At 43.4% G+C, this 22169-nt stretch overlaps 3 protein-coding genes and 1 non-coding gene across 6 annotated transcripts; 1 reads left to right on the forward strand and 3 right to left on the reverse strand.

The window, feature by feature from the left end:
* Window positions 1–576: 576 nt before the first annotated feature.
* mep1a.1 (meprin A, alpha (PABA peptide hydrolase), tandem duplicate 1) lies at window positions 577–6677 on the reverse strand. The gene is made up of 15 exons (XM_034528389.1): window positions 6345–6677; window positions 5709–5796; window positions 5595–5619; window positions 5461–5505; window positions 5314–5354; window positions 4982–5057; window positions 4782–4899; window positions 4531–4706; window positions 4209–4430; window positions 3954–4100; window positions 3588–3803; window positions 1349–1822; window positions 981–1154; window positions 822–906; window positions 577–741 (listed from the first exon to the last, which is right to left on the reverse strand). The coding sequence occupies exons 2-14, from the start codon at window positions 5760–5762 to the stop codon at window positions 857–859; spliced, it is 1818 nt and encodes a 605-aa protein (XP_034384280.1). The 5' UTR covers window positions 5763–5796; window positions 6345–6677; the 3' UTR covers window positions 577–741; window positions 822–856.
* Window positions 6678–6859: 182 nt separating this feature from the next.
* On the forward strand, window positions 6860–6941 carry trnas-gcu. Its single transcript has one exon. It is a non-coding gene; the product is annotated as a tRNA-Ser (tRNA).
* A 243-nt stretch (window positions 6942–7184) lies between these two features.
* LOC117727420 (protein FAM177A1) lies at window positions 7185–8513 on the reverse strand. Of its 2 annotated transcripts, none has more exons than XM_034527711.1 (5): window positions 8305–8513; window positions 7888–8055; window positions 7741–7795; window positions 7530–7629; window positions 7185–7410 (listed from the first exon to the last, which is right to left on the reverse strand). In XM_034527711.1, the coding sequence occupies exons 1-5, from the start codon at window positions 8323–8325 to the stop codon at window positions 7209–7211; spliced, it is 546 nt and encodes a 181-aa protein (XP_034383602.1). In that variant the 5' UTR covers window positions 8326–8513; the 3' UTR covers window positions 7185–7208. The 2 variants fall into 2 exon arrangements, with proteins under 2 accessions (XP_034383602.1, XP_034383603.1); XM_034527712.1 differs by having other exon boundaries at window positions 7535–7629; window positions 8305–8510.
* A 4623-nt stretch (window positions 8514–13136) lies between these two features.
* brox (BRO1 domain and CAAX motif containing) lies at window positions 13137–22040 on the reverse strand. 2 transcript variants are annotated; one of them, XM_034527770.1, is made up of 13 exons: window positions 21911–22040; window positions 21264–21394; window positions 20880–20986; window positions 19801–19897; window positions 19229–19324; window positions 18998–19070; window positions 18107–18212; window positions 17607–17696; window positions 16482–16567; window positions 16248–16329; window positions 15714–15864; window positions 15338–15497; window positions 13137–14879 (listed from the first exon to the last, which is right to left on the reverse strand). In XM_034527770.1, exons 2-13 carry the CDS (start codon window positions 21362–21364, stop codon window positions 14796–14798), a joined length of 1233 nt encoding a protein of 410 aa, XP_034383661.1. In that variant the 5' UTR covers window positions 21365–21394; window positions 21911–22040; the 3' UTR covers window positions 13137–14795. The 2 variants fall into 2 exon arrangements, with proteins under 2 accessions (XP_034383661.1, XP_034383662.1); XM_034527771.1 differs by lacking the exons at window positions 16248–16329; window positions 16482–16567.
* Between the last annotated feature and the right edge of the window lie 129 nt (window positions 22041–22169).

Here is a 22169-nt window from a genome sequence, read left to right on the forward strand (position 1 = left end):
TAAAACCTGTTTGGGAATACCCCGAGGAACTGTGGTTGAATGTGATGAGGCATATGTATGTGGGGTAACTATAAATATTTACACCGGTGTCGAAGAATATAATATACAACAAAAAGCTTTTGAAAAAGGTGGCTCTTAAACTTAATTTTAGAAGAATGAATTGAACTGAATTCTTTGCACTGACATTTTTGTGACTTTTTATTACCAAATATAATATGCCTTTTCTATGACATAACATACTTTTACTTTTGACATACTATACTCTGACGTTATGACTTTTAATGACATCAAACAAAAAATTAAATACTGACTTCTTTATTATTTTTCAAGACATTCTATGATAGTACTTTTTTGACATTCTTTACTTTTGAATGAAACCTTATTGTATCAACTTATTGCATCCTTTTTAGTATATGTAAAAAAACAAATATGAATACTAGTTTATCAATTTTCAACCATAAAGGATAAGTTTCGCTAAACCAAACAGACCACAAGCTTGTTCTTTAACAGCTTGATTTAATAGGTTTCATCGAGACAACGTTGTTGTTCAAAATGATGACACTGTTTCAAAGTGTACCTTGCATACACATTCTTGCAACCCTTATTTATTGATTATGTACCAAATGCAATAACTTTACATTTAAAAAATGTTTGTTTTCAAATCATTTTCCATTCCATTCAGTCGTTGCTCATTTTCACATTTCGTTCTTCACATCCCAGCTGCAGATGTTGTATCTGGTGCTATACAAATGAAAAGAAAGAAAAAGTAAACTTACAAGTGTGATGTAGTATTGGAAATAGAAAAAGGCGTGATGCCTTACCTCCAGTTCATCACGATGTGAGGTCCTGTGTGACCTCACTCCGCTGGTGTAATGGGGACTTCTGTTTTGATCAGTGATGTTATATCTGTGGACGAGGAAGTCGTCACCGTCATCCTGCATCCGGGCACGCAACACAAAACCACACAGAAGGCCACTTACCCTCAAAGTCCACGAAGATGAAGAGGTCGTCGTTCTTGAGGTAATTGTGCCGCATGAGGTCAAAGTGCTTGATGAAGTTCCTCCAGCCCCACGATTCGCTTCTGAAGCATTTGCAGGAGGGGTCGAACGTCCCCGTCTTGGATGGATTGTCCCAAAACAGCTGTCCGTCTGATGCTAGAGGACACAAAGAGACAGATCTGAACACACCAAGAACACGTTATATAAGATCGGCACCAAAACATTTTTTCTTGACCTTTTTGCTGTTAGCTTATGCATTGGAAAGCACTTTCTTTTAATAGCATTTGGCTGTTTAAATGGATTTATAAATAATGTTTCACAGTCCTATGGAACATGCGTGCCGCGCTTACTCTTCCTCATATCGGTGGTGAGGCTGCGTGCGGAGGACATCCTGTGCTTCATGTCTGGGTCTTGGTCCATCACCACCAAGGTGGCCTGTCTGTTTACCGCTGGCCACTGCATCACTGCATCGTTCTCCCCGCTGACCAGGTGGAAGTACAGCCCCACGTAGTTCCCGGTGTAATCGGTGTAACTCGACAGTGGCATGACACGGACGCCGTAGCCGTAGCCTTCGGGGCTGTAGAAACGAGGGCTGTCCATAACGGTGCTGCTGTTGGCCGTTTCCATGATCCTGGAGAAGTTCTGGATCCTCCACACGGTGTCGGGGCAGCGTGTCTCGGTCAGGCTGATGTCGTCGATGTAGATACCGGCGGCGGGATCGGCGGATGCGGCGGGAGCGCCGCGCACCGCTTGGAAGGAATAGCGGAATTTCACTCCGACCTCCATCAGGACGTGGGCGAGCTTCCATGTTTCGTCAGAATCCGCTGGTCACAGGGAGAGGAACAAGATGACAAATATCACTATGACTGGCAATATTGTTTGTATGTTAGGTGGTGGGATAGTGAAATAGTGAGGTTTTGCTTAATATTAGCCGTTAGCCTTCACGTTAATAGTGTTTACTAAAGTGCGAGTGGGAAAACCAAAATGTTCTTGCCAAGAGTTGGATGATATATTTCATCGAAGCTCAGACAGTTAAGCTAGTTAGCCCACCTCCCCCCATAGCCGTTGCGGAGCCTTTAGCGTTAGCCTCTGTTAGCTGTCCCCCGGCAGCCCCCGAGCAGCCGGATGGCTGGGTGACTGTCCGAAGGGGTTTTAAGTCTGAACAGAAGCCCACTGACCACCACCAACCTCTTCACGTTTCAAACCAGTTTTCCCCACTCAGCGACGCACCCGCTGAGAAACCCACTCTGGTTATAGGTAGCTCCATAGTCAGAAACGTGAAGATAGGGAAGCCAGGGACCAAAGTCATATGCATCCCGGGGGCCAGAGCGGGCGACATTGAATCTTGTTTAAAACTGCTGGCTAAAGATGAGCGTAGTTACAGTAAGATTATAATACACGCCGGCGGTAATGACTCCCGACTGCGGCGGTCGGAGGTCACTAAAATTAATGTGGAATCGGTGTGTACTTATGCCAAGAAAATGTCGGACACCGTAGTTTTCTCTGGCCCTCTCCCCAATCTGATCAATGATGACATGTATGCATGTCGTCATTCAACCGCTGGTTGTCCAGGTGGTGCCCAGCAAACAATGTGGGCTACATAGATAACTGGCAGACTTTCTGGGGAAAGCCTGATCTGATGAGTCGAGACGGCATTCATCCCACTTGGGATGGAGCGCGTCTCATTTCTGTGAACATGGCCAAGTTGATTAGCGGACTTAATCCATGACCCAGAGTTCAGATCAGGAAGCAGAAGCAGAGTTGTAGTCTTCCACCCTTCTCTGCACTTCCATTCGAGCAGTTACCCACCCTTAACCTTAACTCCATAGAGACTGTGTCTGTCCCACGGCCACTTAAATTAATTAAATCAAAAGTAACCAGAAGAGGAGTCATACAAAATAACCTCATACAGGTTAACATCACTACTGCAACAGTGCAACAAAACAGGATAATTAAATGTGGACTCCTAAATATTAGATATCTGTCATCTAAAGCTGTATTAGTAAATGATTTAATATCAGACAATCACATTGATTTATTGTGTCTTACTGGAACCTGGCTGAGCCATGAAGAATATGTCAGCCTAAATGAATCAACTCCTCCAAGTCATATTAATACTCACATTGAACATGTGTACAGAATGAACAGCATTACAAAGTTACATAAACACATTACATGAATATGACAATGTATGAATGGAACTCCAATCCATGAAACAGAAGGAGGTAGAGAGGGGGGGCGGGGCGCATCAGCAGGGCCAACGCGGGAGGCCGGTTCACCAGCATCAGACACCGCCAGTGTCTGATGTCTGATTTCTATGCAAAGCTAAGCTAAGATGATCACATGCCAGCTGTGGCTCGATATTCAGCATACTGGCATGACAGTGGTACCGTTCTTCTCATCTAGCTCTCGGCAAATAAGCATATGTTTTATGGTGTCTTAAAATAACTTGATTTGAATATCATTTTCAAACTAGTGGGCAGCTAAACAAATGTTCAAATACATATTTGCCTGGATGCAAAGCTGTGGTGGCTTTAGGTGTCTGCTGGAAATAGGTCTTTGGTAAACATGCTACACTACATATTTTACCGTAAAAGGTTTGTATTTTCTTCATTCTACGAACGGCGCCTGTGCCGTCGTCCATCTTGACCCAGATCACCAGCCTGTCATTGGAGCTTCCGGTCATCTTGTAGAAGAACTGCAGACACTGAAGCTTCCTCTTGGGGTAGAGCGTTCGGGATTCCAGCAGTGCGGACTCCAGAGGCTTCCCAGTCATGGTGCTGAAGTGCATGAAGTACCCAGCATCTAGAGTCGGAAAGAACAAGACCAGCATCCATACATACTCTGCATGCATCTTCAGTTGTTGCTCTTTTTTCTTCTTCTTCTTTTAATGCTGTCTGAACTGATAATAATCAGTCATTGGGATTTTTAATTGGGAGGCAATAGTTGACTGACCTCTGCATTTTCCCAGGAGGGTGTGATCCTCTGCACCCGCACTGCTCTCGGTATGGACCCAGTCGGCATCGTCGGAGGAGGCCTGGATCATCCCGCAAATGCTGGCGGACTCAAAGGCACACTGGTCCAGCAGGGTGAGGGGACCAGCTGGGGAGGGAAGAGGCTCATTTGAAAATGTTTGGGCCATCTTCAACTTTCAAGATAAACGGTTGAACATATCAAAGTAGGAAACTGAACCCTGCAGCACATACGTACAGCAGTTGTACATTCGGTTGAGCCTGACGGTGTCCATCTCACTGAAGTCCAGGTACTGGCCAATGATATTGTAGAATTCCGGTATTTTGGTGGTGATGGTGGGGATGGATGCGTTCTTATTGAAGGAGAAGGGCCTGTAATGCATGACGGACTCGTAGTCGTATGCCGTGTTTTGGTCGGTGACGTAGTCGTCGTTGTACTTGTTGAAGTTGTTTTCGAGTCCTGCGGGGGAAATTTCACATCGATTTCAGTCATTCCTAACTAGGTCAAATGCCTTAAGAATGGTCAAAGGTCGCCGCATGCGGTCAGCTCCCAGACGTACCCGGCGTCACCTGATTCAGCCAGATGTCGACGTAGTCGTCCCTGTCTGTGCGGGACTGTTCGTGGTAAAACCCCAGAGCGTGGAGCAGCTCGTGTTCAATCACCGCCTTGTGGTCACAGCCGGACCCCAGAGACAGAATCTGGCCGGTCTGCTGGTCACCAACGCTGGAGAAACACCTGTCGGGACAGTTACCTTAAACTCTAACCCACGATGAAAACCGGGCACAGAGTTATCGGATTCATTTCACATACCCGCCTCTCTTTACAAACTTGATGAACGTCTTCTCTCCCTCATAAGGCTTGAAGTCAATGCAAGACTTCAGCCGGTACATTTCAAAAGCCTGGTGGACGCAGCCCTTGGCGTTCAGATCTGGGAACAAAAAAGGAAGTCGGGACCGAATATTCCTTCATTCCCGATGGTTAGAAGAGTGACTCGTAGAAAAGAAACTCACCCAAATCGTCACCCAGAATATAAGGAATTGGAAATTTCCATCTGTATCTTTTGTCAATCATGGCATTCTTTCCTTCCTGTAGCACAAGAGAGTTGTTTTAAAAAAAGTAGCAAAACAAATTGTGAGCATAAACCTAATCGAGGGTCATAAAGAAAACATGAACACACAACAAAGCCCATTTTGTTATCTGGAATAGATATCGCACTAGAATTACTCAAGAGCGCCAACAGTATGTGATTGCACACAATATCAGAAGCAATATATACCGCTCAAGGCCAAATGAAGCAATATCATTTTTTCTCAGTAAAAATAAAATATTCCCATTAACTTACTGGAATTAAAATGTCCCCTTCAAGAAGGTTGGCGCCTGATCCTGCAGCACAGGAACAACGCCATTTATTTAAAACACACACACACACACAGCTGAAATCAACACATTGCTCCAGGATCCGGGGCGATGAACAGATGGTGTAGCTCACCCAGGTTCAGGGTGGGGTTCTCGTCCTCGCCATTCTCGTAAACCTCTGGAACACAAGCACAGACACTCAGGCTCTCCTCACAGCCTTTCAACAAGCGGTATTCCTTTGAAGACATGGTTTAAGTTCTGACATACCGTGGACCCCAGGGGAAGCGGGTACCTGGAGGAACAAACAAAACCAGTGTCGTCAGCCGGTTAAAGGCCGTAACCACTTGGCCCGTACCCAATGGAGAACGGATCCATACTTACAGTGTATGAAGCGGCTAGAGCCACGAGACCAAACCACAGCAGGGCTCGCTCCATCGTCGTGATGTGTCAGGGAAGCGCCGCCGCTTTGCTTTAAACGTTAACAAGATGACCTTTAGCCCCGAATGAAGTTTACGCCGGCTACAAAGAGTAACTGAGGGACTTTGGCTCTCCGGTGTTACTGACCAACAACCCTACATTTAGAAATGTTAACATGTTCATGTGACATAATACCATCTCCTTGAGATGCTGCTGAGTTCCTACAACGTGCCCAAGGTTTTCTCCAACTTCTCCAACATTGCAAATGTAGGCCGTTAGAGCGACTCACGGAAAGCAATTGATGAGGTCATTAGAAGTTGTTACGGGGTCAAGTGAAGGCTACGGGGTCAGTCAGCTGGTTTTACAATGAGCGAATTCAACCACTAGATGGCCACAAATACCCCCGGTGTGTGTTATTAAATCTATTTTATTCACAAGTCGTAGCAGATAGAGTCTTTCAACGAAATAGGAGGTCAAATAGACCCCAAGTGTAGTGTTTTGTATTGGTTGTAGATCAATATTTTGACAGGAAGAGATCATGTGATACTCTTAAACAGCTGTTCCAGTGAACTGCGTGTTCACAACATTCCGTGCTCTTACCTAAAGACAACAACAACATGTTATCCGGGTGACACTTGGCCAAGGACCTTCGAGTGGCTGTTTAGTTTGCATTCCCTTTGGATAATATGGATGTCATATTCTGAAGTGTAGTTACATCCGGTCCGATGTAAGCAGCAGTGTACGCTACATGTAACTACTTTCATCACGTTGTGTAACACTGTAACAGTTTTGGACTTAACGTCAGCTGGCGCTGCTGCAGAAAGCTTACGCGAGCTGACGCCAACGTCGCATTTTACGCCGCGGTCCCTGAACGTTACGTTAACTCCCACCGTGTCTGTTATTCACAGCTCTTAACCTTCCGATGTTACGTTGGCTCGGCTCATTAGCATGGCTCACGGGCAAGTTAGCAGGTGTTAGCATTGCTCATTCCTGCCGGAGCTACAGCCGAACCAACGTAAGAGCCGTTTGTGAAAAGACATGAAATTGAAGGTTAAAAAGAAGCGTGAACATCGGATGTGTTTTTATTTGCCTTTGGTCCCGTGGTGTGCTACGCAGACGAGGTGGCCGAGTGGTTAAGGCGATGGACTGCTAATCCATTGTGCTCTGCACGCGTGGGTTCGAATCCCATCCTCGTCGGACTCTTTTGCCTCCTCTTAACTCTAGCAAAAATACTTTTACACTCATTACTCTTAAGGAATCAACAACGCACTGACAATTCAGTGAAGTATGCTTACTGCTTTTGATGTTTTCATATTATTTCATTTGACCGTATGTTGTCGTCCCCTTTAGTAGTCACCACCCTTTAACCAAGCGTGATTGCATTATTTGCTACTCTGTGCACTTCAAACAAGAGCTTTCACATTGAAATCACAACCCTCATATCTTTGCTTTTTCCGTTTTATTTCAATTAATCCTCATCTGCATGGTAGGCTCTGTTGTGACGTCCTTCACTGGTGTCCAAGTGTTTCTCCTCACAGCTCGGGTAGTCAGCAGGGTGCCCTGCTTCTCCTGTAGCTCCGTAATGACCCCCACCCAGTCCGGGGTGGAGGTGGATCGTCTCTGCCTGGCCTCCGACATGGGTGTCCTGGGTCTGGCTGCTGGTTGTCTATGAGAAGGAAACAGGCTTGTCAGTGTGTCATTAAGAGAAGGGCCACACCCCACTACAACAACAACAACAACAACAACAAGAGTTGCGTGCCAGAGTGCGTGTTTCGTTACTTTTACTTTACTTTGTGGTTGCGGTGATGTTGATCTATGGCGTACTGGTATTTGGCCGCATTCAGTCCCAGTGCGCCAGCTAGCCTCTCTCCAAGGAAATCGCAGGCTAATGTCAGAGACAGTAACATAAGAAGTGAGACGTTCTCCCTGGCGATAATAGGGCCTATTGTTGATTTAGTATGCTTGAATGTATTTGATTAATTGTCACGTTGCGTACTCAGAAGGGAGATCCTCCCAACCAGAAGGGCCACATTCTTGAACGACATTCTAGTCTGAGGAAGAGTAGAGGGAAAGCCAAACAAACAGATGACATGACTTGGTATGAAATGCAACGTGGACTTTCTCTTCTTGACATGTGTCCCACCCTCTCTGCAGGTTCACTGAAGGGAGGCCTGTTTGATGACGGCTCCTCTTCCTCCTCCTCCTCCTCCTCCTGCTCCAGAGTTTCACCGCTGGAGAAGTGGATGATCCTCCTTCTCTGATTGGACAGGGCAGGACTCCCAAAGCCGGTTTCCCGTTCGTCTGGTGACGGCTGACAAATGGCACAGGTCTTTAGAGACGCCTTTGTTTGTATTGACAAGTCGTCTGCGTGTCACGTGATGCTGTAGTCAGCATTGTTTAGGCTTTATTTGTGATTATTTTAATGTGTTTAACTACACCTGGCTCCCAGAGAATATTTACCACACACACAAGCTGTCAAAAGTTAACTTCCACCTCCGCAGTTCCTGAACACGGCCTACAAGCTGACATGTTGGTGTTGCCTCATATTTACAACACTTACTTCCTGGTGGCTGTCGTTCATTCTTCATAAGCCCTTCTTCATGAGCCAATGCTCCGCTGGTGCCTCAGCTGGTCTGCCGTCTGTCCACTCCGAGCCTGCTTCGTTGGCCAACAGGACTTCAGGATACAGGATCACTTGAAACCCGAGACGTGCAAATACAGCAAGCATGACGTCACAGAGCCGCCCTGTGAGGCAATCAGTGTCGTTCTTGTTTGAGGGGGCTGGGCTGGTTTAGCTTTCAAATGTTCTCCATTTAAACCACTTCTATTTGTCCCTTTAAGAGGCCTCAATGTCAGATAAAACATTGAGATCTAATGTAACTTCAAAGTTACTTTTCTCTGGGGGGTGCTTATTATTATTATTATTATAATACTGAACAGTTTAAAGTAGCAGCGAAATCTAAAAAATAAAACATGTCCCTGAACTTGTTACTGGGACAGGTACCACCATTGGTAGACGTGGTCACCGTGACATCCCCAATTGGTTTGTGGACTACGGTTTTGAAGCCTCGAGCTCCGCATTTTGTCCTTCGCCATCTTCAGCACAAGTCCAAACAAACAAGATCATTTTAGGAGACCAAAAATGTTACAATTAACTTTCACTAACGAAATACACTACAGTTAAAGTTTACAAAACACGGTCGTAGCAGAAACCTGTCAATCACAGTAAGCCCGCCCTGAAGCATACTCTGCTTTATGGTCTTAATGGACTATAATTCACTAAATGAACATCACGCTGTATGGAAGAAGACTTGAAACTAGAGATTGAGACCATAAACTCATGTTTACAATGTTTACTGAGGGAATAAATAAAGAGAAGTAGAGTCATTTATATAGACTTCTATACAACCAGAGGAGTCGCCCCCTGGTGGTCAGGAGAGAGGATGCAGCTTTAACACATGAAGCATAGACTTCTATACAACCAGAGGAGTCGCCCCCTGGTGGTCAGGAGAGAGAATGCAGCTTTAACACATGAAGCATAGACTTCTATACATCCAGAGGAGTCGCCCCCTGGTGGTCAGGAGAGAGAATGCAGCTTTAACACATGAAGCATAGACTTCTATACAACCAGAGGAGTCGCCCCCTGGTGGTCAGTAGAGAGAATGCAGCTTTAAAACATGAAGCATAGACTTCTATACAACCAGAGGATTCGCCACCTGGTTGTCAGTAGAGAGAATGCAGCTTTAACACATGAAGCATAGACTTCTATACAACCAGAGAGGTCGCCCCCTGAAAGCCTTGTTCTTAGTATTTCACATCCAACCTGTAAAACATTACAGCCAATTCTATTTGTTATACTGTACAGGCCACCAGGTCCATATTCAGAATTTATATCTGAATTTTCAGTGTTTATCAAGTTTAGTCCTTAAAACTGATACGGTTATTATTGTAGGAGATTTTAATATTCATGTGGATATTGACAATGATTGCCTTAGTACTGCATTTATCTCATTGTTGGACTCGATTGTGCTTCTGTCAGAGAGTACAGAAACCCACTCACTGCTTTGGCCACACCCTCGACCTTGTTCTTACATATGGCATTGACATTGAGCATTTGGAGGTCTTCCCACATAACCCTCTTCTGTCAGACCATTACCTCATAACTTTTGAGTTTATACTCCCGGAGTGTACACCGTTAGTCAAAAGTTTCTACACCAGATGTCTAACTGACAGTGCTGTAGCTAAATTTAAAGAAGCGATTCCTTCTGCATTTGATTCAATACCACGTCTCAATGTGACCCAGGACTCCTGTGCTAACTTTAGTCCGTCCCAGATTGATCATCTTGTCGATAGTGCTACAGGCTCACTGAGAATGACACTAGACTCGATAGCCCCACTGAAGAAAAAGACAGTGAGGCTAAGGAGGTTTGCTCCCTGGTATAACCCTCAGACCCGCGACCTAAAGCAAACTTCACGAAAGCTTGAAAGCATATGGCGTTCCACCAATCTGGAAGAATCACGCTTACTTTGGCGAGATAGTCTTAAAACATATAAAAAGGCTCTCCGTAATGCCAGAGCAGCCTATTACTCATCAGTAATAGAAAAAAATAAGAACAACCCCAGGGTTCTCTTTAGCACTGTAGCCAGGCTGACAGAGAGTCACAGCTCTGTGGAGCCGTGTATTCCTATAGACCTCAGTAGTAATGACTTCATAAACTTCTTCAATGAAAAGATTTTAACTATTAGAGGCAAGATTGATGATCTCTTGCCCTCAACTACTGCCGATCTGTCATCAAGAGGAGTGGCCTTGGAAACGGCTGTATGCCCTGGTGTATATTTGGATAGCTTTTCTCCCATTAACCTAGACCAATTGTCTTCAACGGTTTCTACTTCTAAACCGTCTACCTGTCTCTTAGACCCCATCCCAACGAGGCTGCTTAAAGACGTGTTGCCTTTAATTGGCACCTCTCTGCTGGATATTGTTAATGTGTCTTTGCTAACAGGGCATGTACCACATTCCTTCAAAGTAGCTGTAATTAAACCTCTCCTGAAAAAGCCTACTCTTAATCCAGAGGTGTTGGCTAACTACAGACCAATCTCTAACCTTCCCTTCCTCTCTAAGATCCTTGAGAAAGTAGTCGCAAATCAGTTGTGCGACTTCCTACATCAGAATAGTTTATTTGAGGAGTTTCAGTCAGAAAACAGTTTCAGTTAGAAAACACCACAGCACAGAGACAGCACTGGTGAAAATTACAAATGAAATCCTAATTGCATCAGATAAAGGACTCATCTCCGTACTGGTATTATTAGACCTTAGTGCTGCGTTCGACACCATTGATCATGACATCCTATTACAGAGACTGGATCAGTCGATTGGCATTTCAGGTACTGCACTAAGTTGGTTTAAATCCTATTTATCAGATCGATCTCAATTTGTATTTGTAAACGATGAAGCCTCAATGACCACCAACGTTAATCACGGAGTTCCACAAGGTTCTGTGCTTGGACCAATTTTATTTACCTTATATATGCTTCCTTTGGGCAATATTATCAGGAAACACTGCATAAACTTTCATTGTTATGCAGACGATACTCAATTATATCTATCGATCAAACCAGAGGAGACCAACCAGCTCGCTAAAATTCAAGAATGTCTTAAAGACATAAAAACATGGATGACCTGCAACTTCCTGATGTTAAACTCAGACAAAACTGAAATTATTTTACTGGGCCCTGAACACCTCAGAGATCAATTATCTGGTGATGTGGTTTCTGTAGATGGCATTTCCCTGGCATCCAACACCACTGTAAAGAATCTCGGTGTTATCTTTGACCGAGACTTGTCCTTTAACTCCCACGTTAAGCAAATCTCAAGGATTGCATTTTTTCATCTACGTAACATTTCAAAAATCAGGCACATCTTGTCTCAAAAAGATGCAGAAAAGCTGGTTCACGCGTTTGTTACTTCCAGACTAGATTACTGCAACTCCTTATTATCAGGCTGCTCTAATAAGTCTCTTGAATCCCTCCAGTTGATCCAGAATGCTGCAGCTCGTGTACTCACAAAAACTAAGAAAAGAGATCACATGACTCCTGTATTAGCTGCTCTGCACTGGCTCCCTGTAAAATCAAGAATCACATTTAAAATTCTTCTCCTCACCTACAAAGCCTTGATTGGTGATGCACCATCATATCTTAAGGAGCTTGTAGTACCATATTGCCCCACTAGAGAGCTGCGCTCACTAAATGCGGGGCTACTTGTGGTTCCTAGAGTCCTAAAAAGTAGGATGGGAGCAAGAGCCTTCAGTTATCAAGCTCCTCTTTTATGGAACCAGCTTCCACTTTCAGTCCGGGAGGCAGACACAGTCACCTCATTCAAGAATAGACTTAAGACTTTCCTGTTTGATAGTGCTTATAGTTATGGCTGAATCAGGTTTGCCCTGGTCGAGCACCTTGATATGCTGCTATAGGCTGCTGGGGGATGTTTTAGGATACACTGAGCACCTATCTCATCTTCTCTCTCTCCTTATGGATGAATTTACATCTCTCCATTGCACCTTATTAACTCTGCTTCTTCCCCGCAGTCGTTGTGACTTCACATCTTATAGGGTCCACTGGACCTGGAGGTGTCTTATGCCTGGTGAGCCGGTCTCCCACGTTGGCCCTGCTGATGCGCCTCCTCTCTACCTCCTTCTGTTTCATGGATTGGAGTTCCATTCATACATTGTCATATTCATGTAATGTGTTTATGTAACTTTGTAAATGCTGTTCATTCTGTACACATGACATCTATTGCTTCTGTCCATCCGGGGAAAGGGATCCTCCTCTGTTGCTCTCCTGAAGGTTTCTTCCCTTTTTTCCCTGTCAAAGGTTATTTTTGGGGAGTTTTTCCTGATTCGATGTGAGGTCCTGGGACAGGGATGTCGTATGTGTACAGATTGTAAAGCCCTCTGAGGCAAATTTGTAATTTGTGATATTGGGCTATACAAAATAAACTGAATTAAAAAATTGAATTGAATTGGTGGTCAGGAGAGAGAATGCAGCTTTAACACATGAAGCATAGACTTCTATACAACCAGAGGAGTCGCCCCCTGGTGGTCAGTAGAGAGAATGCAGCTTTAACACAAAGCATAGACTTCTATACATCCAGAGGAGTCGCCCCCTAATGGTCAGTAAAGAGAATGCAGCTTTAAGGAACTTCAGCAAGCTTCACTTTTCAGAAGCGTAAGTCGCCGGCTGCTCAATCTACATCCGTCAACTGCAGCTGCACTATCCGGGACCTGGATGAGTAATAATCTGATAGTATAATATTACAATATGAATGATATTGTTATTCAAAAAAGTCCATATCCTATTTCCCTTTGTAATATTTATTCCAGTCGGACAACCCAGGAGTTTCTTTCTTTTTTTATTCCATAACCAGCATTTAGAATTGTTGTAGGTTTTGTTCCTTCATTATATCTGTGCAAGAAGAAGGTATGACGCTTCAATCGTGGTGACATACATGAACACAAGACGTGGAAGAATGGACTCGTAGGGATGATTTAATACCGTTAGAAATACATTTGACATGACGGACACCGGTGGAGGAGGAATAAAGAGCGAACACCGTGAAAAGAACGAGCGCTGGTCTCATTTCTACCAATCTAAATCTGGCCGTTCCAGCTATGAGGCCCAATGGTTCCGTGCCTTCGCCGATCCATTTCCCTTCAATCCACACTGAACTTCCTGCACAGCTGACTATACAATGTGCTTTAATCACATTTAGTGAGACAGCACTTTGTTTTGGACTCATTCACTTCTCATGTTAAGAGTTAATATACGAGTTCATGTGAACAACATTACAGTTGTTACAAAGTGATTGACAGTCACACTTCAAGTGTGTGTGTGTTTGATAAGATAACTTTAGATGCTCTATCCTTAAGGAAGGGGAACACACACACACATCATGTCAACTGCACTCAGCAACTGAAAAAGAGTAAGCATGTCACTGTTTATGGATCAGCGGTGCGTCCATTGAAATATTATAATTATATATATATATATATAAAAAAAAAGAACAAAATGTAAATCAACACAGAAAACATGAGCAACACAGGTTTGAATATGCATACATTGTTCTCCTTTTTCTGCATACAATCCTGCATGAGTGTTTTCAACTAAAATGTCACATGATAGAAATAAATTAAACTAATATTATCGGGGATAAATCACAGAATCCCTAAAATTGTTAAAGAATGATTCATCCAGTAATAAAAGCTTTCCTATATGAATAGTAAAAATAAAAAGAACCCCGCTATGTAAAAGAACTACAGCACATACGTCATGTGATCTAAATAAAAAGTACTGATTGTAAACAGCTAAAACTAACCGAACACGTGCGGTTTGGTTCGCTTTTTGTTCTTTTGTGCCCGTCCACTACTGATTTACATTTCAACCCTGTTGATTGTGTTTTAATATCGGCATGAAACGCACGCAATACAACCGCGGGAATGCAAGTTACTGCGGTCGCTAATATGGATGGTTGCATCATATCCTATGTAGTGGGGATATATATTCTTTTCTACTGATTTGTTTGTTGTGGTGGAGATCCATGTCCTGAGGCCAGTTGTTATTATGTGGTCTTCTAACCAGGCCAGACACGTCTTCTGTAAGAGGAGGTTTACATTGCAGCCAAAGGCACCATTAGTAACACAGCTTCACCAATAAGGCTTCTTTAGAATTGTACTTTAAAGTCTCAAGTAAAGACCTTCACTTGAAGTTTTCATTGTAGCTGACAAGTGATTACTAAAAGAGCTTCAGATCTTTTCAAAAACGTTTTAGGTTGACTTCATGAGCAGCTGTGAGCTGTTGAGGACTGGCCCTGGATAACGGCCGTCACACCCAAATGCACTACGCACGTTTCAGCGCAAACGTAAAACACCACGGATGAAAAAAATATATAAGAATAATATGTAAATTTTTCCTACGAGAGGGTTTACGTGAAAAGAAGAATGGATGCCATCATTACAATAGATGGTACTGAAGCATGAGGGCTTGAATGCCGATGGTTTAGGAGAGGACACAGCCTGTGTCCTTCTGAGGCTTCAGATCTGGTTCCTTCACTGGTTTCACCTCCTCCTCCTTGGGCTTGGCCTGGAGTTAAGAGACAACACAAATGTGAAGCAACACATTGCGCACGTCCTCTATTTGACAGGACAGTGCAAAGATGGGAGAGAGCGAAATATCTGACATGCAACTCAAGGTCTCGAGTCTGGAAATCAAATTTGCGATGTTACAAAAAATGCATCAGGGAGTACAGGACGTTTGTGGCTTTGGCATGCAAATGTGGATATGGATAATTCCTAAAGCAGGACTCAGACCACAGGACTATTAAAATCTGGATCCATTTTGAAATGAGGTTGTATCTGTCTCACGTGATCTCGTTCAGAGAGATAAAATTCAGTTTTTATTATCGATCAACAGTCGGCCGGTCGCTAATATATATATATATATATATATATATATATATATATATAGACCTCATTATGTGTTTGTGCGTGCTGTCATCATTCAGTCTATGTTGCGATAAACTTTGAGCCGAGCCGCAGTACCTTGTCATTTTTGGCTCCCTTGGTCAGGTCAAAGGTGGCGTAGACTTCAGGAGTGCACTGCTCACTGAGGGGCGGCAGCTCGAAGGGGATTGGCTCAGCCAGGCCGTAACTCGCCTTCAACTCCAACTGGGGGGCCTCAACTGGGATCTTGTGGAAGTATCTGAGGAAATGTGTCTGAGGTTAGTGTTGCAGCTTGATCTGTTAAGCCACCAAAATGTAACAACCGGGAGGAACACAATATGTATATGCAACTAAAAACTGTCCATGTAAAATGCTACGTTCCACCCTAAAATGCTTCCACCAAAACAAGACCGCTTCAGAGGGTTCCACTTGAGAACAACAACGTATAACAGTGAATAAGTCGACCCCGACTCACATGAAGCCATTTTCTCTTTGGCACTTCTCCAGCGTGTTCTTAATGACGCCGCCCAGTTTGAGGAAGAACAGCTGCTCCGATGGTTTGGCCGTGGTCCCGGGCCCTTTGGTCTGACGGTACTCTTTACACAGCACCTCGGCATGCGAGTAACCTAAACAGAGACCCCGTGGCGTAAATACAAAGAGATATGGAGACAGTACGGCAGGGGAGGAGAGTTGGACTCTTCAGTTCAACACACAAGAAACAAAACACACAGGAAACACCTGTGCACTTAACCAAGAGAAACAATACATGCATCCATGATTACATACTGTGTACTATAAATAAAAACAAAGTTCTTTCCATGGATAAATTAACAAAAATGAAAAACATAAAACCCTGTGCAGAGTTTCACCACGTCATGAACGGATAGACTAAACAAATGTACAAATACATTAATACACGTTGAACAAGATTTAACAAATGCTAAGACACAGATATATATATATATATATATATATATATATATATATATATATATATATATATACATACATTTTTCCGCCTCCTGGAGAGATCGTATAGCCTCGCCACACTTGTCACTCGCCAGCAGCGTCTGTCCGTGGTAGCAGAACGCCTGTGAACACAGTTACCAGTAAGAAGTACCGTTGAGTCGCTGTTCTTCTGTCTACTGTGAAGAAGAGTATGTTTCATCCAAGGCAATGTTTGCATAGCTAGGTTCCTTTACATGAACAAAAGTACGAGTGAACTGCATTAGGATATGCTTACATAAGCCATGTAAAAGTGCTGCTTCAGCTGAAAGTACTTCCTCCATTTGCTACTGCACTCTGGCTCCAAGGTGTTCAACGTGTGGTCTGCGGACAGAGATGCTGACCTTTAACAGCCTGTAGTAGAATGGTTATGGCTTTAGCACCGTCTGTGGGAATGACCTCATATGTAGGTGTTCTGGCTTATGCATTTATCTTGTTACCCATAAAAGCAAATCTCCTGTTTTTCCAGTGAGGTCACATAAAATAAATAAGTATTTTTTTTGCTGGGTCCCAAGTGAGTGAGCCCTGACACCAGATATATTGTATTATAAATGATGCCAATGTCATGTTGATCATGCTCTCACTGCCTGTGTGACTTTACCGCTGTGAGTTAGGGGCTGTTCACACGCCGTGTCCATGTAAACGCTCACAAGCCAGAGCATGGCGGAGGGGGTCCAGATAATAATTGCTCAGGTTTGGGAATCACCGCGCATCGTGTGACAACGAACAACCAATCACAGCTAGCAGATATCCCCCTTTCTATATCTGTCTACTGTAAATATAAAGAAGTTGTTCATGTCAGCGCTCTACGGCCTGTGACCAGAGACGATCGATTGAGACCAGGAACTCGTTTTTACTGTAATGAACCAAGTGGCGGTGTTCTCATCCACTTCTATACAACCACACCTCTTTTTGCAACAAGAGAGTTGCCGTCTGATGGCCATTAGAGAGAATACAGGTTTAAGACACTTCCTCATTGGTTTCACTTTTTCAGACGCGGATGTAAGTTCACCCTTTATGTCCAAAGGTTTATTTTAACCTCTGAGAGAGGATTTACGGTGCTGAACAATCAGTTAGGCTATCTGCTAAATTAACGCAGCTTTAATGCCATTGCAGCGCACAGGTTTTGGTTGCATAGCAACGACAGCCGCAAAGCCCCAAACACCTTGGATCAAAAGGTGAATTTCATTTTAGACATGTGAACGGTCCCTCACTTGTGCAAAAAACTGTTGTGGTGCTATGCAGTGGTACCCTGTTAACATGTGAGAAAACAACATCTCTGACTACGACACAGAACTAACGCGTGGTTAAGTACGAGGAATAACTGCCGACATTTCAAAACCACAAGTGCCAAAATACTGACCGGCTTTTTGATAGAAGTTTGCGGTCTCAAATGCCAATGCGGCGATCAGTGTGGCGTTGTGCTTCAGTTCAATCGCTCTGGCAATCGTCACTGTGAGAAAGAAAACCACAATATGGATATGATTAAGAATCTTCAGATACTCATGAGTATCTAACGTCATTGGAAAGATCGCTCTTTAACTCCAGATCTGTAATCCTCTTTGTTGTCACATGTCAATATATATTTAAATTCAAAGTAAAACAAGCCACAGTCTATAGTTCCTATGGAACACAAGAGTACCTCACCTAATCTTAGGATTATGTTGTGCAACCAAGAATATTCAGATTATTTCAGGTTCTGATACAATGTTTCAGATCAAATGTCTAACTCCTTAAGGGGACGCTCGGTATTGAATTCAGATGTGCTAGTGTGTGAGTATTAGAGTACACAAATATTGCCACCGTCATAGCGAGCCCCGCCCCCCTAATGCTGGTTACATCGCGGATGCAGAGCGGCTTTACCTTCTTGCGCCTCTGCTTGGCACTGGATGATGTATGCGTCGATCACTCGGGGCTCCAGGTCTCGGCCCTTTTCGGCCGGGGTGATGAGACGAGGGATGTGGACCTCCTGAAGCAAACAAGTTTCAAATCTGTTTTCTTCTTCTATTTTAGCTTTTTTTTTTTTGCTTTTTGCGTAGTGTCTTAGGAGTCTGCATCAGCATGTGTGCTTCAGTGGAAGTAAAGGAACACGAGGTGCCGCTGGATCAGGCAAACTGTTGGAACAGTGCAAAGACTGACCAAGACGGTTCTGATTAGATTTATTTTGTTTGTCGAGTTTGAACGCAGTGCGTTTTCATTGATCAGTGAGGTAGAACGACTGTTTCTGTCAATGGGGTCTGGAAGCCTTCGGGAGTGCTATCACTGCAATTTCTTTTCACATCTAACTCTGTGATTAAGGGTTGGGTTCCACCAAACCAGAGTAGGGGATTGGTGGAACATTGGACAGACTGACAAATACAATTGTGATGCGTTTTACAATGATAAGGAAAATGACTGTTTCTGTCAATGGATACCTGTGGCTTTAAGGAGGCTTTATGTTTTCTAGGTTAATAAAATTATAAGATTTGATTTATTATATATATATATATATATATATATATATATATATATATATATATTCAATACAACGGCCATCACATAAAGTAAATGGGGCAAAACTTAACGTGCCTAGCGGGGTGTCGTGTTTCCAACATCGAAGCTGGAGCTGATTCATACTCGCGACTATGGCACAGTCCTTTTTTCCAAGGAATTAATGCCAATTATAACCTTTTCCGCCCAAAAAAAAAAAAGCCAAAAGCCATATGTTAGTGGGGTTTTCTGGGAAGACTTGACTTGTCTGTAGATGTGCCTCACCTTGAGGGTTTTGAATATACCAGCAGCAACTTTCAGGCTCCGGTGAACATCTTTCGCTTCAGCCTCTGTCACGCTACAGGAAAACATGACAGTGACAAAGATTTAGCATAGTAACAAAGCAATCCACAATGTTAACAAAAATCTAGCATTCATCAATATACGGCTGATTTAACATACATGAGTGCAACAATACAGACCAAAAACTAATTAAATGGGTTTTTTTAAACGTACTTTTCTTTCCCTGCTAGTCTCGAGGCGAACTTGGTGTACCAGAGGGCTACGTTGAAGGCCATGGAGACCAGTTCAAAGACCGCATCCTGCTGGGCACTTGGAGGAGAGCATGGAGAAACGGTGGGTTACACAGGCACACAAGTCAACAATGCCAAGATTAAACATTAACACATGCGTATGTCTTATGAGCCTTTTTGGTAAAAATGGAATAAGCTAAACCAGAGCTGGGTAATGTGAGGAACTTCACACAGGGTTAGATCCAATGAGATAGCAGATAGCACTGATGACAGATGTCAATCGGTGTGTTCACTAGATTTTCACTCAAGTTATTAGTAAGAATAAAAATACTAGTGTTTTTACTGTGTCTTGAAGTTTGTTTCACGTATTTACTAGTCGGCTCTGCCCAGAATTCATCATTCTGGCGAATATCCTTACACTTGCAACACTCTGCATTTCAAATATGAATGATTATTCCTTAAAACTGCAGCCCATTCACTTACCAACGGCATGCAACCTTGAACGCTACATGAAATGCTTCCAATGAGACTGGAAGTATTCAGTCGGGTTGTTACCTTGGTGTGTTTCCTTGTAAGGTGTCAGTCCACTTGAAGTTCTGGATGAACCTCATCTTGTTCTCCTGAGTAGTTCCATCCAAGGACGAGATAAAGCCTATTGTATCATCAGTATTGAAAAATAAAGCAATGGGTTAGATGTAAAATGACAACAACCCACAACTGACTAACTGAGCCGTAGATCCTCAGGTTGGGTCCTTCTGGCAGTTCCAAAGGCGAACAACTAAAGGTGACCGTGCTTTTGCCATCAGCGCTTTGGAACGACCTGCCTGAGGAGATGGTAATGGACCTGGACTTGTATAGTGCTTTTGTAGTCTTCCATTCAAAGCATTTTAACACTACTGGTCATCATTCACCCATGCATACTCTAGTGGCAGTGGCTAAGGTGCGACCTGCCCGTCAGGAGTAACTAACTAACATTCACACACCATAAGCACAGATGGGGTTAAGTGTCTTGCCCAAGGACACATTGACATGGGCTTGACCCTAGCAAAGTCGGGTATCGAACCGCCAATACTCTGATTGAAGGACGACCCTGCCCACCACAGTCGCTACGAGATAAGGCTCACAGAACCAGTAGTCTTTTTTTAAATCACTTCTTAAAACACATTTTTACAGACTGGCTTTTAAGTGTTTTACTGCATTTTTTTATTATTATTGTTATTACTATTTCATTTTACCAAATTTCTTCTTTTTAATATAATATGTATGTATATATATATATATATATATATATATATATATAAAATTTCTTAATTTTGTATCGTTTATCGTATTTGTTATCATCTACTCTGTAAACTGACACTCAACTTTATTTTCTATGCAAATAAAGTTGAGTGTCAGTTTAAAAAGTACTTTGAGTATCATTATTTACTGCATGTCATTTTAAACACCTTTCCAATTTAGTCTCCCAAGTTTCCAGATGTAACTTTAGGCTCTCCACCTGAATTAAAGTAAAGTTGTGTTGACTTACATTGAGTGAGTCAACAGAACGTTGGACATAACAGAGAAATCGTATTGACAAGTAAAACATTTTAAGGGGAGAACACCCAACGACTTGTTTGGGGGTGTAAACGCACCTTGGAGGAGGGAGAAGTATACGTCCGTGGCATTTTTCATGATCTCGGGGTTGCAGGTGACATCTGTGAACATCTCCAGCAGTCTCACCCTGTTTGTCCTCAGGTCACTGAATGTGTCAAACCAGTAGCCATCAATTGACGCTCTAAAAATATCCCGATCATTATGGCATTCAGAGCAATTATGTCCAACAAGGCAGTGCCACCTCGTGAGAGCCAAAGAGGTGACTGGTCAAACGGCAGTAACAGTGGCATGCCATAGGACATTACGTCATAGGTAGAGAGGACATGGTGACAAGATACACACAGGATAATTACGTTTATACCACGGCATTTCTGTCATGGTCAGTCACCGTTCTCGACTTATTTAATGGAGATAAGACATACTTGCATATCTTATTGGCAGCGGGGCTCCCTGCCACGCCGTAGAAATTAAAGGACACGGTCGCCGTTGCCTTCAGTGGGTTTCTGTGAAACCAATGTGCCATTGTGATGCACGAGGACACACCTTAAGGAGGCTGGAAAATACAGGATGACAAGCGGTTAATGAATGAGCTGCACTTCTGGGAGTAACACATTTTCTTTTGGAGTACGACGGAACGGCTAACCTCCCGAAAAGTTCATTCATTTGAGTGCAGTATTTAATAAGTAGGCAGCATCAGCTAGCTTACTAGCTAGCTAGTGTGATCTCAGCTAACGCCATTGTATCTCTCCAACTAGCGGCCGTGTTAGCGCTCTCATGAGGCGCTACCGGCCCCTTCACGACCGAGCTGTAGGAAACGGCACTAAGTCGCTGGCGTTGCTTTTAGTGGCTACGATTGGTGTGTTTGACAATTATCTGTCTGTCTGTGGTAAACAAAAGTATATTACGTAAGCTCCCGAGAGCAACAGCTAACGGCTAACGCTAGCTACATCCTTGTGGAAACGTAAACACGAGGAATTTAATCGATTTGACAACTGACTTGTTAGACTTCACGATAATAAACAAAACATTATTGAATTCGTTTAAATAAAGTATACGTTTGAGTGTGTACCTGTCGGTCCGGTGCTGTAGAGTTGATGTGAGATAGTCCTTATGGAAAGTCTGACACTGACAACAACTTACTTCCGGAAATAAACACGGAATGGAGCTGGCCAATGAAAGCACACGGTTCAGTCACATGACGTGTGTCCGGAAAACACCACAGGAGCGGCTCTAAAGACCGTGAACGCGGCACGATGTGACTGCTTTTAGCGGCCGCCAGCTCACTCCCGATATTCCGACTGGCGTTCTGCCTACTTATCTTAGTGATG

Source organism: Cyclopterus lumpus, chromosome 24 (assembly GCF_009769545.1).
Source record: "Cyclopterus lumpus isolate fCycLum1 chromosome 24, fCycLum1.pri, whole genome shotgun sequence".
In the NCBI taxonomy this organism is placed as follows: domain Eukaryota; kingdom Metazoa; phylum Chordata; class Actinopteri; order Perciformes; family Cyclopteridae; genus Cyclopterus; species Cyclopterus lumpus.

What these genes read in the sequence shown, in the direction of transcription:
- mep1a.1 (XM_034528389.1), bottom strand. Translation starts at nt 5,762, where the DNA reads ATGGAGCGAGCCCTGCTGTGGTTTGGTCTCGTGGCTCTAGCCGCTTCA. An exon ending in AAGTTTGTAAAGAGAGGCGG is followed by an intron (nt 4,707 to 4,781) that starts GTATGTGAAATG and finishes CTGTCCCGACAG; the next exon opens with GTGTTTCTCCAGCGTTGGTG. An exon ending in CACCACCGATATGAGGAAGA is followed by an intron (nt 1,155 to 1,348) that starts GTAAGCGCGGCA and finishes TGTGTCCTCTAG; the next exon opens with CATCAGACGGACAGCTGTTT.
- LOC117727420 (XM_034527711.1), bottom strand. Translation starts at nt 8,325, where the DNA reads ATGAACGACAGCCACCAGGAA. An exon ending in TGAACGACAGCCACCAGGAA is followed by an intron (nt 8,056 to 8,304) that starts GTAAGTGTTGTA and finishes GCCATTTGTCAG; the next exon opens with CCGTCACCAGACGAACGGGA. An exon ending in CACCGCAACCACAAAGTAAA is followed by an intron (nt 7,411 to 7,529) that starts GTAAAAGTAACG and finishes TCCTTCTCATAG; the next exon opens with ACAACCAGCAGCCAGACCCA.
- brox (XM_034527770.1), bottom strand. Translation starts at nt 21,364, where the DNA reads ATGGCACATTGGTTTCACAGAAACCCACTGAAGGCAACGGCGACCGTG. An exon ending in GCTGCCAATAAGATATGCAA is followed by an intron (nt 20,987 to 21,263) that starts GTATGTCTTATC and finishes TGACACATTCAG; the next exon opens with TGACCTGAGGACAAACAGGG. An exon ending in AGACTAGCAGGGAAAGAAAA is followed by an intron (nt 19,071 to 19,228) that starts GTACGTTTAAAA and finishes GTTTTCCTGTAG; the next exon opens with CGTGACAGAGGCTGAAGCGA.